The sequence below is a fragment of the Syngnathus typhle genome, linkage group LG1 (assembly GCF_033458585.1).
Source record: "Syngnathus typhle isolate RoL2023-S1 ecotype Sweden linkage group LG1, RoL_Styp_1.0, whole genome shotgun sequence".
Lineage (NCBI taxonomy): Eukaryota > Metazoa > Chordata > Actinopteri > Syngnathiformes > Syngnathidae > Syngnathus > Syngnathus typhle.
In genome coordinates, this window is record NC_083738.1 from 15,929,377 (window position 1) to 15,950,860 (window position 21,484).

The following is a 21,484-nucleotide window of genomic DNA, read 5'->3' on the forward strand; positions in this document are numbered from 1 at the left end:
TGTCTGGTATTGATATTGTATGAGCCAAAGTAGAGTATACTGTCTGATATCATGTAATTTGGATGACAGCTCATTAGGCCTAGTGGTAGCTCACAGAGGTTTCCACTCTCCACATGAATTGACAGAAATAATCTACCGTCATGTGTAATCTGTCACCGATTGTGTCAGGCCCCTCGGAGAAAAGGAATGAATTGCTTGCTGATGTCACTTCTTTCTCTGGGGCCACAGCAGTTGCTTCAAAATATGGTCCAATTATTACCACAATCCCACCTTGCCTTTAAGATGTTTGTTCATCCCAATTTAACCCACACTTATGAAGTGTGTCACAGTTTTAACTTTCAAAATCCCAAATGGAGAAATTTATACTATTAGTCCGTTCTTACGTCCGTCCGTCTCTGTCTCTGTCTCTGTCTCTGTCTCTGTCTCTGTCTCTGTCTCTGTCTCTGTCTCTGTCTCTGTCTCTGTCTCTGTCTCTGTCTCTGTCTCTGTCTGTCTGCCTGTCTGTCTGTCTGTCTATCTCTGTCTATCTCTGTCTATCTCTGTCTATCTCTGTCTATCTCTGTCTATGTCTGTCTCTGTCTCTCTCTTTTCATCTACCTATCTTTTACAGCTTCCAAACTCCAGTAATCGGAGTGGATCTTCAACTATATGGTGTCATGTAAAATGTCAAATATTTTGATTTTATGATTGGAGATTAGATGTGTATCAGTAAGATGATACAAATATCCGAGATGCTCTCTCTCTCTCGCTGTCTGTCTGTCTGTCTGTCTGTCTGTCTGTCTGTCTGTCTGTCTGTCCGTCCGTCCGTCCGTCCGTCCGTCCGTCCGTCTGTCTGTCTCTCTCTGTCTCTCGCTCTGTCTCTCTTTTGCTCTCTCTCTCTCTCTCTCTCTCTCCCTCTCTCATTTAGTATTTATTTAATGGTTGAACAAACATGCCTTTTTGGGAGTCTCTTGAAAAGTGAAAATTTGGGACTTCATGAGAATTAGTTTCTACGTTTTTGACGTGGGCACCTCGCAGGGTCTGTGATGCACTGTGATAGGTGGAGTTAAATGAAGGCAATCTGATAAGAAGAGCTATTATGAAGAGGTCACATGCGTTTTGGTCAGTTAATGAACAACAATTAGGTAATGCATAACCTTGCCCCCTGCTGGAAGTCTGCTTTGTCTCAGAGCTGAACACAAGGATCGAGCGTATAGTGAACTATTTGGGATCCAAAGAGGCGGTTTGCCATAATGACCCTGATTGGTGATATTTTCTGGTTGAGCAGTGAGGTAGCACTAATAAGGTAACAGACATCACAGAAGAGAACACATACACACACACAACACACACACACACATCCACATGTACATATTTCACGCAAGAATCGTCAATGACAAATTATTTGGTAAATCACTATGTTTCCCTCAAGTTTGGTTTCAGAGTGGAAACATTATTACGTCTGATTTAGGTTAAATCAATTTTTTGTCCTAGAAGACTGTTGTTCCCAGTTCTCATCATTTGGTCAGCACTCAGATGAAATTTGTTCAGCCTGACCAGAAGGAAAACAGTTGTAGTGCTTGTTTGAAGAGACTACAGGGCACTGTTAATTTGCAAAGTTGAAAGACTCACTTGTTAGTTAGCCATGTGACAAATTGACTTTTGCCAAAGTCATTCCACACAAACACAGACTGGCCAATTACAGCACAATATAGAATATACTTTTCTGGCAGTATTTTATTGACTTAATGCAAGATGATATTTTTTGTTCATTCTGTACATAGAGACCAACATAAAGCCTTTTCAACCATTCCTTAGTCACTCTCTTTAAAACATTCACTTCCCTTGTCTTTTGTCCGCAAAATGGCCGTATTCAAAATTTCATGGTTTTTTTATGTCTGCGATGCATAATTTCCATTCAAACCTATTTTTATGCAAGTCCAAAAGTACATTAAACTTTATTTGCCAGTTAAAATGTTTCACTCTATATTGGCAGTTACGTGCTTCTGTACGTAAGCTAGACCCAGCCGATCCTGATAGAGTTCTACCGAGTAATGCCGTACCAGGTAACAAGGAAAGCTGAGTGTACTTTTTGCAACATTTTGATACATCTGTTTGTTCCTTTAAATCATTGTCATTTTAACAGCAACCCAATTGATGATTAGTCTTTGTATTTGACCTCAAATTTCCATTTTTCTTCCCCTGCCAAATCTGCTGAAATCACAGCTGGTTGACTGAAAATTTGGAGTTCTTCGAGCGTTATGCATTTGCATTTGTAAAGGGGACTACCACAGAACTGTACTGCACGTCCAGAGCTTTAGGGGGCAGTATTTCCAAAGGCTGCGACTTGGAATAGAAACTGCTCTCTCCATGTCACTCCCACGTGAACAGGGGACTTATAGGACCATGCAACAATGATTTGAACAGATGCCTTGTGATTGACAGGCAACCATTCCAGAGTGTGGTCTTCCTTTCCGGCCAAGTCCTGAACCTGAAAAGGAGAAGCAGTTATAGAAAATGGATGGGTTGATAGATTAGAACAGAATAAGATCGTAGAAGCGTGTTGTTAAGCACCCACTATGCCCCAAAGGTGATGACTCGCTGATCGTTGTGCTTGGTCTTTTGATTACTAATTGGTTCCCGTCACACCAGTAAATATTCATTTCAGCCTTTGCTTTGGTCAGGATGAAATTGTAAAATTTCACACGGTGCACGGTTGAGCAAAAATGTGGTTTTACTACGGAAACTGAAATGTACCACCATAAAATGATCACATAAGGTTTATTAACCATCCAATGGTTAAAAAAAGGACATGGCTCAAGTGCATCAAATAAATCCAATTTTAAACAAGGATGCCCATTTATCTCGTCAGTGGGATAGTAACAAAGGGAGAAGAGCAACAAGACAATACACCGGAAATAATCACATGATTTTCAGGTGTGTCTCTTCAAATATGATTATTATTTGTGCGCATTCACAACATCATCGTTTGAGTTTTGACACCGAACAAGTTGACCTATTTGTCCAAAATGTCTTCAATAATGAATGAAAACTCAAGGGGAGCTAAAAGGCCAAATGCAACTACTGATTAATTAGTCAATTGAATGAAGGCCGAGGTGAAGTTTTGCTGTAACAGCAGCTTTTATCATTACAACCGCAGCACTTTGACTTCTTTACATTTCTGGCTAGACCAACTTTTTGTGTGCAAAGTTCTTTGTTTTGGATCAGGGACCTTCCTGTGGGAGCATCGCAGCTCCACTTCAGGCCTGATATATGCATGTACCGTGGAGCTTCAGCTAGGGCTACTATTATTCAAGTAAGTCAAATTATGTGATTACAGGCAGCACGGTGAGGCACTGGTGAGCACGTCCGCCTCACAATTCAGAGGTGCAGGGTTTGATTCCGGGGTCGCTTTCCTGCTAGCCACGGGCAGTTTGCTTTCAGATGAGCTCAAAATCAGTGCCTATTTGAAAATGTGTTGAGGAAAATCACACGGTCAAAGTTAGGGAAAGGTCATGTCTGGATAAACTAAAACAAACCAAAAACCGACATGGCCATCCATCACCCTCAATCGAAGCCTTTGTATATTGCTCAAGGTAGGTGCAAGGTTTTATGAGGTGCAGATCTGTCCAACATGAGCTTGATTCCCGCCGACACTGGTCTGGAATGTTGCGTACCTTTGTACAATGAAAGTGTAAATCACTTTTGAATGTTACTTTGGTTTAGCAGCCGTTATGTCGTATTCAAAGTGTCAACAGACTGTCTGTGAAATACTGTGGCACACAGTCATTGTAAAAGTGCCTCTGGAGGAGGTGCGCTTACTCAGAAAATTGCCTCCACAGGGAAAATTGCATATGTCTAGCAATCTAGTGAACTCCCGCGAGGCTCCAGTCCGGGTCTGTGGGGTTCCAGGCCAGTGACTGATTTGCTGTCATCGCTGTCCAGCTGCTCCCACGACATGAAGGTGTGTTCCGCGCTGCAGATGTTTGTAGCCGTCTCCAGAACTCTTTAGCGTAGATTTGGAGACAGATGCTTGAGTGTAACCATACACCTGCAAACTGGAAACACATGGACCCACTCATTCACACAAGATGGTACACCTTCTTTCCTTCCTGCACACAAGCGAACGTGGCTAAAGGCTAATTGTAATTACTTTGGAAGCGCTCCCTAAAATTTGACCAAATCCATCCGCACACTTTCTCTACAGGGAACAAGCATTCATACTCACGCGGACAATTGAGAGTATTCAGCCTAACATTTTGTAACATGGGAGGAAGCCAGAGGACCTGAAGCAACCTCTGCGCTTGCACGGGGAGAGCGTGCCAGCTCCACACTTGAAAGCTGGAGCTCAGATACAACACCCAAATCTCAGAGCCATGAGGTAGACATGCTGAACAGTAGTCCTCCATGCAGCTTTTTACCATATATACCCTAACTTCAACACACATTAGCATTTTTTATTTTGGTTTTGGTGAGACTTCTCAAAGCCGTACGATTCTCAACAAAGGAGCATCACAAAAGTGAACTAAGAAGACTCAAGTAGAAACACTGGTAGTCTCCAATTACTTTTGTCAAGTTTTGCTGTAGTGCTGTTACTGGTTCGAGTTTGGCAGGTTTCAACTTGGGATTATGAAAAAAATATTTTAGCGCAAATGATCGATCCGGGTCATTCTGCAGCCTCTGCAGACCTTGCTCATTATCTATATGAATCAGATGTGTTGAAGCAGTCAGACATAGAAAATAAGCCGGACACCGCACCCTGAGGACCAAGATTGAAGACCCTTGCATTAGTCGGGGACACATTTAATATCAGATTTATTGTCGACAAATGTTTTGGTCTCATAGGTTAGGCTAAGATGAAGGCAAATGGACCATGAATTAATATGAAAGACAATTGACATACATTAGAATTGGTAAATTACTTAAAACTTTGACTTGCAGTCTTTCAACAACTTCACGAAATTCTAGATTTTGACATTGGTGCTGTTATAGCATAGCGTAATTATTCACACTTTTTGAAATGTCACTGTTGCCCTGCGGCATTTGTTTTCTAAACGACAAGCCCTTGATTATTATTATTTGGGAACATCTGATGATACTTTAATTTGGATTCCAAGTAAATATTTTAAAATCTTGCCTAACAGTGCTTGTACAATTAATCAAGGTTTTAGGATGATGACAAATTCTCCAAAATATGTTTTTTCTTAACAAGGCAATTTTTGTTTTGAAGGATGACCAGCAGCATGGAACCGATTCTATCTGACTTTGGAAGTTCCACTCTATTTGCTTATAAAGCAGGCCTGTTGTTGAGACGTGTGTACATGCTTCACGCACATCCACATGAATTCCCTCACATGTGGGTAGACAAATGCAGACACGTATACCCATCTGGAGGTGGAAATCAGCGCAGAACAGCTTGTCAAAGATTGAAAGAAAGACTGTTCTATAAATATTCACCTTTGCATACAGACAAAAAGATGATGAGGAGGAAGAGGATTAGAAAAGATGCGGTGTACGGTAATATCAAATTTTACCGGGTCTGGACAGCAGAACTGTCTGGCATAGAAAGCAAGGCTGATTAGTATGGATTAAAAAACATCTAAAAAATGCAAAATAAAACACACACATACAGTTGCTGGGATTTGATCACACTTAACGTGTTTTGGTGGAGACAGCAGTAGCACCAGCAGTGAGAAGATGCAGTCGACAAAATTCACGCATTTACCGCAATTAGCAAGGGGATCAATTTCAATTATTTCTTCCACCTTCTAATATGGTGCGGCGTAAAGGGGGGAAAAGAAAAAAATCACAGTGGTGGAGGTGTGTTGTAATAGTGCAGGTAAAATGATCTTGTGGTAAAAGGCATGAGGCTTCAACACCCTAGAGCAACTTTTGATTGTTCTTATTGATCGGGGTTGGATTCGGGGGCTTTGCTGGCAAATAGGAATGGCGGCGAAAGGAGAAGCGAGGACGTTTTTAAATGCATGAAAAAATGCATATTTTCAGAGGCGGTGAGTCAAAGAAAGAAGCTATATGAATTCTGGTTTCCCCTTGTCAATTTTAAAATATTCTTCTCAAATGCAAAAAACCTATGTCAAATATTTTGAGATGGTCATCTGAATATACATTCCTGGTCCTTTTATTATTAAAGGTGTCCAAACCACAGATAATACTCAACTTCAGATGTTAATTCCGGAATTCTTGTCAGGTTGGGCCTTGATGGAACTAATTCGTTAGCGCACAGTTCCACCTAATTGGGTTTGATTAAAAAAGGTTGAGAAATGTTTTTATTTAAAGAGCCATTTCTCGTTTTATAAACTCCTCTGAAGGCCATTCTAAAATGATCAATATTCAGTGACAACGGAAATCTCAATATCTTTTTACCCCTTAAATGTAAAGAATACCTTCAAATAAGGTTGGTAGAATTTAGGCTTTAAATCTATACTGAAGTGATGACGTCAAGGATACTTTACCTCAGGCTCTTCTTGAATGAGGACAAGCGGCATTCAGACAAATGCATGGCCTTGCAGACAGTTCTAACTTACAAAAGATAACTGCAGGGTTGCTCCATTATTGTAATTAAAGGAAAATCACAGGAGGAGAAAATGCTCTGTAATTTATATTCACTGACAACGGACACTTCAGAACAGCAAGTAGATGTTCAATTTACATGTTATTTTCAGCTAAACCCCTTCATAAAATAATTTCAGAGTAAAACAATGCAGAGGCAATGGCCTGCGAGACTAGACATAATCACATCCCTGCTTGGTCCCAATTTCCATCAGCATTTTTAGCTTCCCAATTCCAGTTTGCAAGCGTAAAAATATAAAAAATTAAGACAACAAAGTGAAGACTCGAGTTCTGTCGCACGGTGGTATTTCAGGCGACGGGAAAAAAAAATCCTCTCTGCCAGTGTGCTTACCAGGTAACATTTGCAGACCTTGGCCACACATTGAAACCTGTGCTTGGTCTTGGCCCAGTGCAGCAGTGGCACTTGCATGGTGGGAATAGTTTGCAAGTAGTACTCTGCATGGGAGCAATTCAGCACTCAGTTTCTATTTTGCATCTGTAAGTACTGTAAGCAGGCTGTAGATGTTTGAAATCCTGAGCTGTACCCTGGCTTCTCCTACACTTTGGAACGCTGAATATTCAGAAAAAGAAGACATTTTAAATCAATTCAGGTGACAGACTAATTTCAGTCAGCGCAATCACCTGTCGCTGCAAGCAGCTCTGCCTCCTCTTCATTCAAGGTGACTCTCACTTTGCTCTCCGGGATCAACTAGAGAGGCTTGAACTCAGGATTCCTTCAGGATATCTGTTTCCCATATTTGAACCATATCTGCTCTCGAGCCTTGATCTCAAAGGAAGGCTTGGCGGCCATGTCGGATTCTTGAACGCGGAGTGATGTTAATGTGTTGAAAAATAACCCCAAGAGAAGCTCATCAGACATTATTTGAGTATCAAATCATCTATTGAATAGATCGATTCTATTCCAACATCTCTCGGTGCAACACTCTCGTGGTGGGTGATTTCTGGACATTCTGGGGTTTTTTGACAGTCCGAGCCGAAAGCACGACTTGCACTGCAATTCTTTGAGGAGCTGCGGGAGCATGACGATTGCGGAATCACGCTCTGCAGGCAATAAGTCGGAAGTTTGGCGTTTATGCCAAGCTATTCCCACCATCCCTTTAAGGCACAGGTGGTCATAGTAGAATGGCCAAAGTGACTCCCTTGAGTGCATCAGTTGCTCTTACCGCATCAAATAAGACTAAACAAGACTTTATCAGCTGCAGCATGTAACTGTTGCATCCCGGACTTTTGGGAAACCTTTTACATATATTCATGATACCTTGCAAAACACCTTTTTACCCTACTTATTGATTCTCTCAAAAGAAACAACCAGCATTCTTTCCAATTCTGCAACTTTCTGGCATCGTACTCTAGCTGTCCACGACAAGTAGTTTCCAAACATTGGTGATGTAATGAGCGGTGTTGTACTGATCAATGATGGAGGATGTCCATAAATCAGTTGTTAGCGACACACTGGCGTTTCATTTTCCTTTATATTTTCACACAGGCTGTCTTTGGTTTATTATGTTCCATAGCGTGTTGTAAAAAGGGGCATCATTGCCATGCTAAAAAAAAAAAAGAAAAAGCAATCTTCGGAAACTTTCTTCATGTCAACTATCTTTGGGAATAAAGTTTATCACCAAATTGTTGATTTTCAGGCGTTTTATGACGTCGCCAAATAAGAGCTGACAAGCAAGTATCTGGAGAAACCCCACAAAAGTACAGGGTGGACATACAAACTCCACACAGGAGTTAATACCAAGAATCAAACCACAGAACAGTGAGGCAAACATCCTAACCACCAGGCATACACAAATATATTTGACCTAGCATGTAAATGGCCCAAGTCATGTAATCCATCAGTGGCAATTTTTTTACTGCGCTGCAATATCACAGCCATGTAGAGTAAATACTGAAACACCAACATGTGTTTATTGAATGACTACAATATTGAAAACAACACGACTCAAACAGTTGCAAAAACGTTCCTAATCCCTCGTCATTATGTCTGAGTGGATTTACTTTGAGTTTTATTTTACAGTGGCTTATTCCTTTAGTACTTGCATGAATGCAATTTTTTGACATAATGAAAGTGTACAGGTGACAGGGAATGAATGAACAAAAGTCCTCATATCTGCAGAACTATATAGTGGAAGGAAGAGGAAACCGGCACCATTTGAAAGCCACATTTATGAAGTTTTTTTTGTAATGCAAATGATTTTTTCAGATCCAGTTATGGCGTTCACTTGACCAGAAAGGGTGTTTTGCAAAAACTGAATTGTGCGACCAAAAGTGCTCACACTGAACATTTTTGAACATTCCATAAAAAAAACTTGAGATTGCAAGCATTCAGAATATATCTTATGTGTTTTTATATTTCAATAGTTTTTAAGAAGTTCAATGTCAAAGTGTACTTTTGTACTTCACATTTTTTCCAATGGCAACATTTGTTTGCTTGTCATTGGATGTTTAATAATGTTCAGATGCTTTGCAAGAAACACAAAACCTGGGAATTGATGTGTCTTTATTTACATAAATTAGTTCCCAGAACAGAAAATACTTTCATAGTCTTTTCACATCCATTAAATTTCCAAGTATGTATATTGATGATGCCCACGTAAGTAACGGAAGCCAACACTTTCACTTTGTCCGCCCTTGCAGTGTCCACTTGCACAATGAGAACAAGAAGGTTATTACACTCACAATTACTTTTTGTATAGCAGCCAGAGGTCTAAAGGAATTGTCTTTTGAGAATTGGCTGATAATTCCCTTTTAAGAGCAAGGCCATGTTTTATACTGTAGCTCCAGAGCTAAGAAATAAAGTGAGAGTTTGACAAACGGCGATGGAGAGCATGATTGTGGTGTCAAGGTTTGTCTTATAGACTCTCGGCTGTACGCTGCTGCAGGACACCGAAGAATCAGGGCATCTGTCGGCCACGTCCAAGTAAAATGTTGCTCTATTGTCTCTCCGGCTTGCCCCCACCCCCTTTTTTCCTAGTATTGATTAGAAATAGTAATGGTCCTCTTGCAGACACTTGAGGAGAGTGCTGTTAAAGGGCTGTATGCTCCGGCAGCTCTCCAAACACTGACTCACATTAAGAGCTTCTGTTGGTATCCTTAACTACGTATCACACATACACATATAGAGACGTCGCTGGATAGCTGAGAGCTCAATTGTGTCTGTAGCTCAATTTTGGCATGTCTTGATCACAGCAACAACGATTGTACGTACAAATGTACACATTGGCTTCCGTTAAGGGTCCAACTACCTAGACACAAAAATGGAAACGCAATTGCTGTATAAGTCGAGGAGGAGGCGAGAATAGCTGCACGATTCGTGAACTGTCTCCATTCTCTGTAGCAGGCGTGGAGTGCATCCCCGCAGTCTTTAGTGTCCACTGTCGAGCAAGCGAAACAACAGAAGGCTGATGGCAACGGGAGGCAGGAGCCCGTGAGGGGTCGCTGCATTTGGGAGGCTGCTGGACGGCAGGTTGGATTGGTCCACCAGGAGTTCATTTCCCATGGCCTGGGTTGGGAGGATGACAGAATTAATTACAACGTAGACTCCAAAGTTGAGCTTCTTCTGGAAACATAGGTCTCAAACGTTCGCGGTTCAAACCATCAAATGTCAGCATGAGGTCAGAATTGACTTCACAAGTGTATTTTGCTTTTGCTTCGTCTTTTTTCTGTTGCTACCACAGAACGGTACTTGTAATGCAGTGCTTCTCAATTATTTTCTGTTGTTTTCGGACAAAGAAGACCGAGTTTGATATTAATTAGTGTGAAGGTCTTCATACTTATGTTATTCTACACCATTAACTCTATTCTTCTTCTTCTATTTTATTCTCCTCACTTTTTGTCCTGCTACTACTTCCACATAATTCATCCGATTCACTTCATTTCACTTTTGCCATATTCCAAATATTCACGTGAGGAGCACTTGCATTTTTCTCATTCCAAAAATGTTCAATTGTCAGCTCCCTCAGCCACTTGTGTCTTGTCCAGGTGTTCCTCTGTGTTTCGTCAATTTGTATTTAGTTTCCTCCGTTCTGTTCAGTCTCGGTTGGGTCATAGTCCTTTAACCTGTGAGTCATGGAATGTGCTTTGTGCTGTCCTTGTTACTTTACGCTCTCCATGCCACGTCCAAGTCTGTTTTGCGAGTGTTTATTTTGATACTTTGTTGCCTGTTTTGTTCGCCTGTTTCTTGAGTTTTTCCATGACCATTAGTGCGCTGTTTAAGCCTTCAAACTAAAACTTTTTTTTTTAGTGAACCCCGTTCTCGCTTCCTTGCTTCCCTGAACTTGTGTCCTCCATTCCTCAAAACCTAACGGTGTTTCAAACGTGTTTTAGGCTGTTCATTGTGATCATCCATGAGTGAGATTCACCAATACCGATCAAATGGATTTGCTGCACTAGTCACTAAACATGCTACTTCAATTATGATGGCATATGTGGACTATGAATTAAGATGAACCTATTTTTATCCATGTTGTTGTGAACCGAAAATGCCATCGCAGTTGCTCATGTGTTTGGTCATGTGATATTTTTAAGATGAGCCACAATTGGTTGTTACCTGAGCAGTAAGGAACTGTGACGTCATTTTAAAACCACAGTGCGCAAACACTTGCCAACTCACTTCAGATTTTTTTTTTGGCACTAAGACGCCACCAGCTCGTCCCAAGGCAATACTGTTATTAGAAAAAAAAGGTTTTCTGCGACAGAACAGGTTCAAACAAATCTTAGAATAGGCAAATTTGAAAATGCAGAACTGCAATAATGGAGGGCTTGATTGTACCTATATAACAACAAAACAAGGAACCAAACAAAAGTGATTGACAACAAGCAGAGAACAATGTACCTGTGTGGGTATTTTTGTATCCAGTATGTACCCCCTTGTTATTATGCTTTCCGGTGGGGAAGTACTGCTCCTGTTTTCTCTGCTGCGGTGGGCGGGGCTTAAGGTATTGGACTGGCCCACCGTTGGCTGCTTGTTAGATTCACTCCCAAACACCTTTAGGGCATTCCCTGTTGCACGAGACACAATAGGACACAATATCCTCATTGAAACGTCACTCGTATTATCTTTGGTATTTGCCAGGCATCTTCAAAAATATTTATACATTTTTATGTAACTGTTTACGGTTTTGAATGATGAGTACATTGCCAAAGGACGTTTGGCTTTGAAGTCACTTTAATTTGTCTTGGAATGTTTACATAGGTATTGCAGCTCTGGTTCGCCAACAAGTTTAGTAGTTCAGTTGGCTCAGAAGTCTGCTTGAACTGCAGCACCTCTGGATTTCCTAACTGTTTTTGCATCAGTTTGAGGGAGGGATTTGCTTATCTTAAATGGCTGATGAACTTAACAACTATTTGGGGCACAGTGTTTTTGCATTAAGTGTTTTCAAATAACCAATATTCATGAGGACGTGGCCTGAGTTTTGACTTTCCTGGCAAAGGATTGACAGAAAAGGCAAAAAGCATCAGTATTCTCTCGAAGCCGCCGCCCAGCACCTGCATCTCCACATCGGCCTCATTAACTCATAGAACCTTCTGACATGGCCAAACAACTCAGAGACTCTCTCTGTATCTTTTCTAGGCAGCAGGCCCAAGAGAGCTGCTCTCATTTGCCACGTCGAGCTCGGCGAACATTTCCGCTCACTTGCGAACGAGTGCATTTCAGTGTGAGTTGAAAATCATTTGGGGGATTGGAAAGCAGCAGTGCTCCGCAGAATTCGTGTGGCGCCGCCACATTACCTTTCACAGGTTGAGTTGACAAAGACTGCAAAGTGTTGACTTCATCAGCACCTACTAATTAGCGTGAATATTGTAACTAAACTGATAAGAAAATTACACGGACCTATTGTATGGCTTTAAACGTTGTTTAAACTGTGTTTTTATTATCTTGCTTCATCATTACAAAAGGTGTGAAAACATTTTCTTGTCAAGGTTTTGCTATTTTTATCTCCCAAGGAACGCACCTGTGACAAGGCACCCCATTGACCTCTGTAGGACTTATGTTCCTATATATAAATATATATAGGAACTTTTGCAAATGTGGCGCTAACACAGACAGTTTGATCTGTTTCAAGCAAGGAACATTAATCAATATTGCCGATGAACAATTGATATTTCACGTATTTGTATTGCACCTAAATTTTAAAAGTGGTCAAATTTGACCCCCACAAGATCTACAGGTAGATGATGCGCCCAGAGATTAAATCGGGCCCCTGTATCTATTTGTTTACCATTTCAGGAAATACTGCACGATAATCAGGAGTTTAAAAAAAAAAAATACGAAGGGATGAAGAGAGACATTAACCGTGGAAAGGTTTAAATCTGATTTTCAATACCTCCATCAACTCAGATATCATTTGTGACAGCCTCAGCAACAAGGTGCAAGCAGTGTGAAGCAGATGAGTAATAAAACGAGAAACAGTGAGATATAGAGGATATTTAATTATGTCTAAACCAAGCAAAAGCGGGGGGGGCGGTGCTTGATTTAAAATGCATAGTGGTAAACAGCTGTCCACGTAATCATGTGGGCTCTTTCTCATCACAACTGTTTTTCCTGCGTCATCTTGTCTGGATGCATCATGGCTCAGGATATTAATTTAACTCACTCTGTTAAGTCATAATCATATTTTTGATTCCCGGGCAGAATTTACCTCCAACAACTGCTGTCTATAAAAAAACACACAGCTTTATATAACACTACCCCAAATATCAAAACATGCATCATACATCATAAATGTCCTAAATGTTAGCGAAACAATGAAATAAAGTGGCAGATTGTGCACAAATGGTCCACTCACAGAGACAGATGTTTTCGGTGAAGTAGTCCAGAAAGTCTTCGCATTCTTGCCTCTGGTTGCCGCTGGCCGAGCAGGAGCACCACGGTGCCACACTGGAAGTGGCGTTGTCAACGTAGTTTGGCGTGATCGTGCTTCCTGTAGAGAAACAACACTGTCGGCCTGGTTTGCATAGTTTGTGCTACAGCTTTTATATCTAGAAGCTCTCCAAATACACCCACTTGGTGTAAAGGAGTTGACTACTTCACTTTTTTTTTTCAGGTCACACCAGTCTAAAGCCATGAGATTTTACCCATGCAGCAACATAGTGGAGGTGGGATATCGAGTGCTTCAATAAATGTTAGCCAAGTATTTTTTTATGCTGTGGGGCACCAAGTGCAGGAAGTTATTCTTGCTTTTCTCTCCAATATGTGAAAAACTCATGGCTATTCCTTTCCTTTATGACAAGTTACAAAAACAAAGCGGCACGTTGAAGTTAATAAGCGCATCTGTCTAGTCGTTGTCTGGAACCAGCGTGGGTTTTCTTTTTTGAACACACATTTACTTCTGTTGCTCACTTGTCATCGGCAGAAATATCTCTCACCTCCCCGGAGCTGCACAATTCTCCCTGTCGTCCTCTCACATAACATATGTGGCCGTTACCACTGTTTATACAGCCTTTGCTTCGTCCCATGCCTTCTCTATCTGATCCTCCATCTTCTCAAATATGCACTTACCTATGAGTCCTGTGTAGGCGAGGAGGCAGGCACCGTAGTTTCTTTGCTTACAACCACTGGCAGACACTTCAGAGGGTTCGCAGTCGTACTGAAACTGTGCCAGACGAGACCTACAAAAGACGAAAAGGTTCTGCTGAGCAAGAACATGATGGATTCTTGTATTCTGTTATGCTTTTTTCCCACTTGGTGATTTAACTTGTCTCAACCACAAAATATTGGCTAGCCTGGTACAGACAAAGCACATTAGACTAAAATGTGAAAGTGACAGAAAGACTAATATATTTCACCACTAAACCCCAAGACTTGGAATCATTCGTAAGACCCACCAGTGTAATGGAGCCCTGGAAAAATAATGACCATGACCAGAGATTGCAATGAGCGATAACTCTGATCCATCTGGCTCTTTATCCATGTTCAATATTTAATGTGCTATTCCAAGAGGCTCTCAGGGGTGTTGGAAACTATGAAGGAGAGTGGGTAAGGCTTAGGGGTAAAACAACGGGTCATTTGGTTGACTGAATGATTGTTTATTTGTTTTCAAAAAGTCTGAAAGGGGAATCTTGGAGGCAGGAAAATATTGGAACCATCCTACACCATTGTTTTTTTTCATTAAAAAAAAAAGCCTTCTAAATGCCTCACCCTTGTCTTTTATGAATTATTCGCACATGCATCACCAATCCAAAGGGTTCTCTGACTGAATCACATATAGTACAGACCACACCTCTGTCACCATTTTTTACATAACGCAGAGGAGTAGCTCATGTAGTAGCTACATGAAGTTCCATCGAATCATGTTTGAAAGGGGGTCTGTTGAGTTGCAAAAGCTATATGTTGATCAGATAATCGAGAAATCATGCCCATTAGAATGGGATCCTACTCGGATACACAATCAGTGATATATGCTCTATCATACTCACTCGCCTACTGGAGGTTGCCTCCAGTGATTCACAGCTAAATTCTGATGCATTTGTTGCTGAATTCTAAGGGCTAATGACCTTAACCAGATCAATCTTGAACTAGCGGAAAAACATGTAGACCGACCACGACACCAGAAATACTTTGACCTCAAAACCAAAGAGTCAGACCCCTTTCATGGTAGCCACGCAACTACAATACTTAGTTTCAGCGCACAACCAAAGAGTGATCAGTATCTGCTTTCTCTTCGGTTTCATCAGTTTTACCAAGAGTATTTAGAGGACTGCTTATTTCTAGCATGATTCTAGGACCAAGGTGCAGACATATCATTTGGGTTTGTTCCAAGGGTTACGCAGTTACCGTTCTCTGCTCCTCAGGGACGGGTTGAATTCAGAGAAAGAAGGATTAGAGGTTGTTGCGTGCCTAACATGGATCTTGTGTGGGTGCGGGGAACCAGAAACAAACTTTTTCCAGCATGACATTTAACGAATGTCAACAAACAATAAGCTCTCACTAACTTGCACACGTAGTCAGCCTCGCAGATCCTCCTTTGCGTAATGCAGCTGGGCTTTTCCACGCTTTCATAAGAGCAGCTGGGAACAATGGTCTGCCTGCGACGCTCCGCGCAAGCCGTGTCCGTGCAGGGGCAAAATAGCAGCTCGTGCGTGTGGTCAGCGGGAACGCGGTCGAAGAACCTGCGCAGGGCTTTGTTGCATTTGACCCGGTTGCAGAGGCCAGATTTGGCAGTGGGTTTGATGCAGGCCGAGACGTATTCTGTGCGCAGCTTCTGACACAAATCGTCCACGTTACAAGCCTTCGCCGCATCCAAGCAGCGATTCACAGTTACCATGCCAACATCAGAGTCTATAGAAAGAAATACAGAAGTGAGCAAAATGTATTCTGTTTTATATACATATATATATATACAGTAGATAAGCAGGCAGACTTTGCATGAATACCCCGGTTGGAGTAGTTTGGTTTGTCAGATAAGTTTGTATCAATTGGAATGTGGTTTGAAGATCTCATAACAACAAACCTTCATGACTTACAAAACGGTGAATGGAATTCTTCAATGTAAATAATACGTTTTGCTGCCTCAGCAGTAAGTCCCCATTTCCATTCATGAATTGTATTAAAGTAACACAGTGTGTGACAAAGATATCATTTTGGATGCAGGAATTTTGGTCAGATAAATGGTGTAGCTGTCCTTAGAACAAAACCGGCTTGTCTTTGCCTCAGGCCAGCTGCCAGGGAAAATCCAAGCGTACCCCAAAGGGTACAAAAGTGAAAATATGAAAGTTAATGAAGGTCAGCAGACTTGCCTGCTGTGATGGAGGCCAAACGGACATAGTCATAATCCCTTTGCACGGTTTCATATGGGTAACTCTCTACCAAGTTGAGACCTGAGGGAGGAAGAGATGGTTTGTACCTGTAATTTTGCTGCAATCTGTCTAAATGATTGAAAATTACATAACCATTAAGGAGGGACAAACGTTTTTAGGGTGAACTAAGATTTGTCAACTTTGAACAGATATTCTCAAACAATGAACATGAATACCCATAACCTTGATTAGGACAAGCGCCAAACTAAATCAATGGATGGATTGCAATATCATACGTAATAATACAATGGCACGATTACTCTCGACTTGGCAAACAAGAGCATGTTTTTCAATAACCATCCCTAACTAAAATATAATCAGTTGTGACGTTATCCATCGACCGTTTACCGTGAATGATGGACTGGTGAAGGCTCCAGTAGATGCTCAGGCAGTTCTTTTCCTTCTTCATTCCCCGTTTACACTGGCAGCCGTGCAAAGGGCTGGAAAGCAGGGCGGACACTGCGTTGGCGCACTGGCTCCTGGCTCCAGGTCCCAGCTTCATGCTGCCATTGCCCGCCACGCACTGACGCAGCGTGCGCAGGCGTGGGCTGCAAGTGTCATCGCTTGAGCACATGTCTCCGGCCATCAAGCAGTCGCTGCCGGCCAGTACAACCTCCAACAGACCTGTGGGAGAGGAAAGCAGAACAATGAGTTGTAAACTTTGACATGTAAGCTTGTTAGAAAAGTGGTTCTCAAACTTTTATGGCATAAAGTGTATGCCAAGTACCAGTCTGGTAGGCCCAGGCGGGCATCAGAAAAACAAGAATACAGGACTTTTCCCTCAAAAGTTTATTTGGCTGCATGAAAACTGAATGTTTACATTATAAAGCCAAATTGTCCATTTTCCCTTAAAATCGGCATATGTGTTGTTTGTTATATTTTATGTATTTATTCATCTCATTAAATAATTTGTTAGTTATTGTGAATAATAACAATCATATTAGTAAAAATTGAAATTGTACATGTACATTTTAAATGTAATTTTACTAAATGATTGGTTGTTTATAATAAAAATAATTCTAAAAAATACAACTTAAAATTGATCATTATTTATGATTAAAATAACAAATATTTAAAGACTCAATGACGCAAAACTCCTTCTGCCAACCCAATGCGGAATCTGCTGAAGCCTTTTGATGGACGGCATGTTTCCGTTCTTCTCCTTACTTGATTAAGCAAAACACACTGGCTCTTTGTCGAGTGACCACTGTGCTACTATGTCGTTGTACTAACGAAGTTTTTTTTCTCAATCTGATGTTAAGAATGGATTGATATAATTGTGACCACAAGGTCCTATATGTTTACACAGTTTGTGTATCTTTGTGGATGCTTTCTCATTTCTGAATGTCCAATGATCATCTCCATTATTTACCAGTGTAGAATGTGGATAGAAAAAGTCAGAGATGGAATTTTATGCCTTTCTTTATATTCTTACAACAGCTTGAAGTCTTGCATTCATAGCACATGCCTGACCTTGTCCTCAATAACTTTTGTATCGGTGGATTCAATGGCCAAGATATTCGATAAGTAGATGCAACATTTGGTACAGAAACTGTTCAGTTCATCCATCCATTTTCTGTCGCTTATCCTATTCAGGGTCATGGGTGAGTTGGAGCTTTTCTTATCAGACTTTGAGCAAGAAACAAGGTACATCTTGGCTTGCACTGCTTGCCAACCAATTACAGGGCACAAGTAATCTATGAACAATTTCTTTCTCTTAACCTAACAAGGATGTTTTTGAAATGTAGAAAGAAGTTGCTGTACCTTGCTGTACTTTGAGAAAACCCAGCTCAGAGGGAACATGAAAAGGGAGCTGAGATTCAATCATTAGAAATTAGGCAGACATGCTAAACACTACTACACCGTTCTTCCTTGATTTCACGAGTCTCCATTTAAAATGAAACGCAATTAAACCTTAAACGGATAGAAACGTTTTTTTTTTTTCACGGACTCATTTTATTTTCATGGAAGCTGTGACCTTTAAGACAATTTCTTCCTTTGTTCTCTTGCCACTATGCATTGTCCATGATGATTCGAGGAAGAAAGTAGCTTCTATTAGTTTTATGAGATTTCCATGTCATAGTTCAAGGCATGAGCTCTAATCCGAAGTCTCCGACATCTGCCTCAATAAAACCGCCTCACTTTTAGGCACAGCAGATAATTCTGGGACACAATCCTATAACCCGTTACAGGTCTTGGCAACATCACACTTTTAAGTGAGTGTAAGATCTTATATTCTCTTCATTAGATGTCAGCAAAACCCTTCTAATAGGAACCTGTGTATGTTGTAGTGTGTGTAATGTGTGTATCAACCCGGCTACAAGTGTCTGCTTGTGCTGCGTAGCGCACAAGCCGAAATAGTCACCATTCATTACGAATGCAAATGGTGAGGTGATTTGACATTTCCAATGAGCTCATCTTGATGTAGCGGCGACTTAAGCCAATTAACCATGTGAGTAATCAATGCGTTCCGAGGCTCAGTTAAGTCCTCACTTTGCCTGCCACATAAATCACAGACGGATTAGCTGATCAGTTACCCGTGCATGCTGACTGAATGGTCCACTGCAGGACAGATAAAATGGAAAATGAAATGTAATGAGGCCGGCTCGAGTAGAGGCATTGCTCCCGCTCCTTCGAATGATCACAGGCTCTCCTAAGATTTGGAAATTGATTTTATGTCTGGATCAACAGGAGCACCTGGCCTTGTCAACGTAAAGCTACTTGAGTGACAAACGTTTCTCTGCAGAGGTTCACACTTCGATAAGCTATCCCAGGCATTACACAAACGCTGACACGTAGCTCCTTCTTCTTCTTTTGGCTGCTCCCTAACTTGCTGTTGTCTACCAAAAAGCTGAACGGCTACATTTATTGAAATAAATCAGTCAGATTCTTTTGAATTCTCGCAATGACGATGTACTGTTGATCAATTGATAGGTGTTGTCTTGATTGAATAATGCCAATATATGAACAGAAGGATGACAGAAGAAGACTGTTTAAATTCCCTTTTCGAACTGGGCCAGGAAATATATTGGTGCGATTTACTTAACATAAAAACAATAATCAGAGGTAGTTTAAGTACTGTGGTACCTTGAGGTGTGTTACTTGGAAAAATACAAAAAGTCTCGATGAATGGTGGGTCGATTAATGGATAGACGGACGGACGGATGGATGGTGTCCAAATACTTTTGACAGCAGTCATGTAGAACTGAACTTACCCTCTGTTAATTAATGACTGTTTGTAGGTTTCTACATCTTGTTTTTGTCGTTTTGGCTTGCTGAAACTGTCAGTGAGCAGCAATTTGTAAACAAATGACTTGAATTTGGATTTCATTTTCCTAGTGCTGTGCATCTGAGTCCATCTGTTTGTGCTTCTAAGAAGAAACAGAGTGAAGATGTAAGCTGCAAACAGTAGCTTCTTGGGCTTGTCGCTATCTGCCAGCTGCCATATGCTTGTCATTTGTGATCGGAGGTAGAATGTTTGTTGATTTCAAAACTCTTAATTGAACAAAAATAACAAGTCTCAAGTACTATAACACGCAACAAAGTAACATTCTGAGCCACCCTCAAGTACTAAAAAGTTCAGTGCGACCCAACAAGTCCCTTTTATGAACCTTGTCCATTTCCATGATGACGTCTTTAAAAGAACAAAGCATTGATATAATACATTCAAGTCAGGCCAAAAAAGCAAATATAAATTTAAACATTGTAAAATATTTGATTTTGAGGGCACAAAGTGAGCTATTTCTGACATCAAAGACACGCAGAATGATTTTGAGACAGCAAGTATTCAAAATGAAACGCTGTCACTTGGCTCACACTTCAAACACATGCTGCATTCAAGAACCAGCAGGAAAAAAAGCTGCCTCATTTAGCTTCAAAGTCCTGAAAAGAGTCACAGTCACACTTGAAGCACAATGTGCTTAAAATGCAAAACACTTTTTTTTAATCTGCAGTTTGGCTTGAGATCTGTCCAACAATTTTCATCATTTCAGACCACAGATCTTTCACTCCATGCTGTCTACTTTAGAATTCTAATAAATCGGGGGAACTCTGACAACAGGCCTGCACACAGAATGCCGACTCTGGGAAACGTTTCGTTAAAGACAGACTGAATGTGGGTGAATACATATATATACGTATATATAATATAAAACGTTTTTTGTAATTGAAAAGTATAAGACCAATATAAATGCTTTCAAAATTTGTGTCCATGTGTAAATCACAAAAAACTTGCATTTTAACAGGGGTGTGTAGACTTTGAATCCACTATATCCAATTTAGATTTTCCCTAATACTCAAACATCGAAATGTTAATATCTAAATGAGTGATTGAGCATTGGGAATTATGTGGAACCAATCTTTTGTTAATTGATTTCTGAGTCATTGTGGCAGAATAGTCTACAAGTCTCAATGAGCTTCATGTCTAGAGAAGGATAAGACTAAGCTGAGCTTCATCCAAGCAAAGACAACCTATTGAAGTGTGTTTTAATCATAATTTGGGGATGTAATTAAAGAATATATGATTTCTACATATAAGTAATTAGAAAAAAAATTTGAGGAGTGTTGTCAATCATTCTGACATTTTTGCTATTTGCCAAAGTCAAAGTCCGCTTGATTGTCAATTTCTTCACATGCCAAGACACACAAAGAAATCGAAATAACGTTCCCACTATCCCACGGTGACAAGACATAGTACACAATATACATACAAGTAAACAACACAAAAAAATAAAAACAAGAAGGCACAAACATGGGTTTTGGACATAACCCATGTGAATGAACAATAGATTCCTTGATCCTGTTTTTAAAAAAAAAAAAAAAGAAAGAAAGAAAGAAAAGAAAGAGAAACCACAATGTCTATGCATAATTACATTTAATAGAGCTTCAGATTAAGAACAAAAACAAATCCAAAGTATTACACTGAATTTAACAGAGTCCCCTGCCCAAAAAAAAGAAATTCATCTGTTCCACCCAGTCTTTGTTGCTTGAAATAAAAGGGACTGGATTGCACTTCTGACCATTTTTGAATTCAGTTGTGACAATCAATCCTAAGCAAACAAAAAAAAAACTCTCATCTAGCGCAACTCATCAAGAGTCACAAGAGATTCCTTCA

At 40.6% G+C, this 21,484-nt stretch overlaps 1 protein-coding gene across 1 annotated transcript in view; it reads right to left on the bottom strand.

Moving 5' to 3' along the window:
* Window positions 1-8,222: 8,222 nt before the first annotated feature.
* The window catches only part of gfra4b (GDNF family receptor alpha 4b), a 31,736-nt gene continuing 18,474 nt past the window's right edge, over window positions 8,223-21,484 (bottom strand). The window contains exons 2-8 of the mRNA XM_061290745.1: window positions 16,720-16,995; window positions 16,312-16,392; window positions 15,508-15,853; window positions 14,075-14,184; window positions 13,362-13,496; window positions 11,408-11,574; window positions 8,223-10,075 (exon numbers count right to left, since the gene is read on the bottom strand). Coding sequence (XP_061146729.1) covers window positions 9,938-10,075; window positions 11,408-11,574; window positions 13,362-13,496; window positions 14,075-14,184; window positions 15,508-15,853; window positions 16,312-16,392; window positions 16,720-16,995 — 1,253 coding nt within the window. The 3' untranslated portion in view covers window positions 8,223-9,937. The remainder of the gene's footprint in view (window positions 10,076-11,407; window positions 11,575-13,361; window positions 13,497-14,074; window positions 14,185-15,507; window positions 15,854-16,311; window positions 16,393-16,719; window positions 16,996-21,484) is intronic.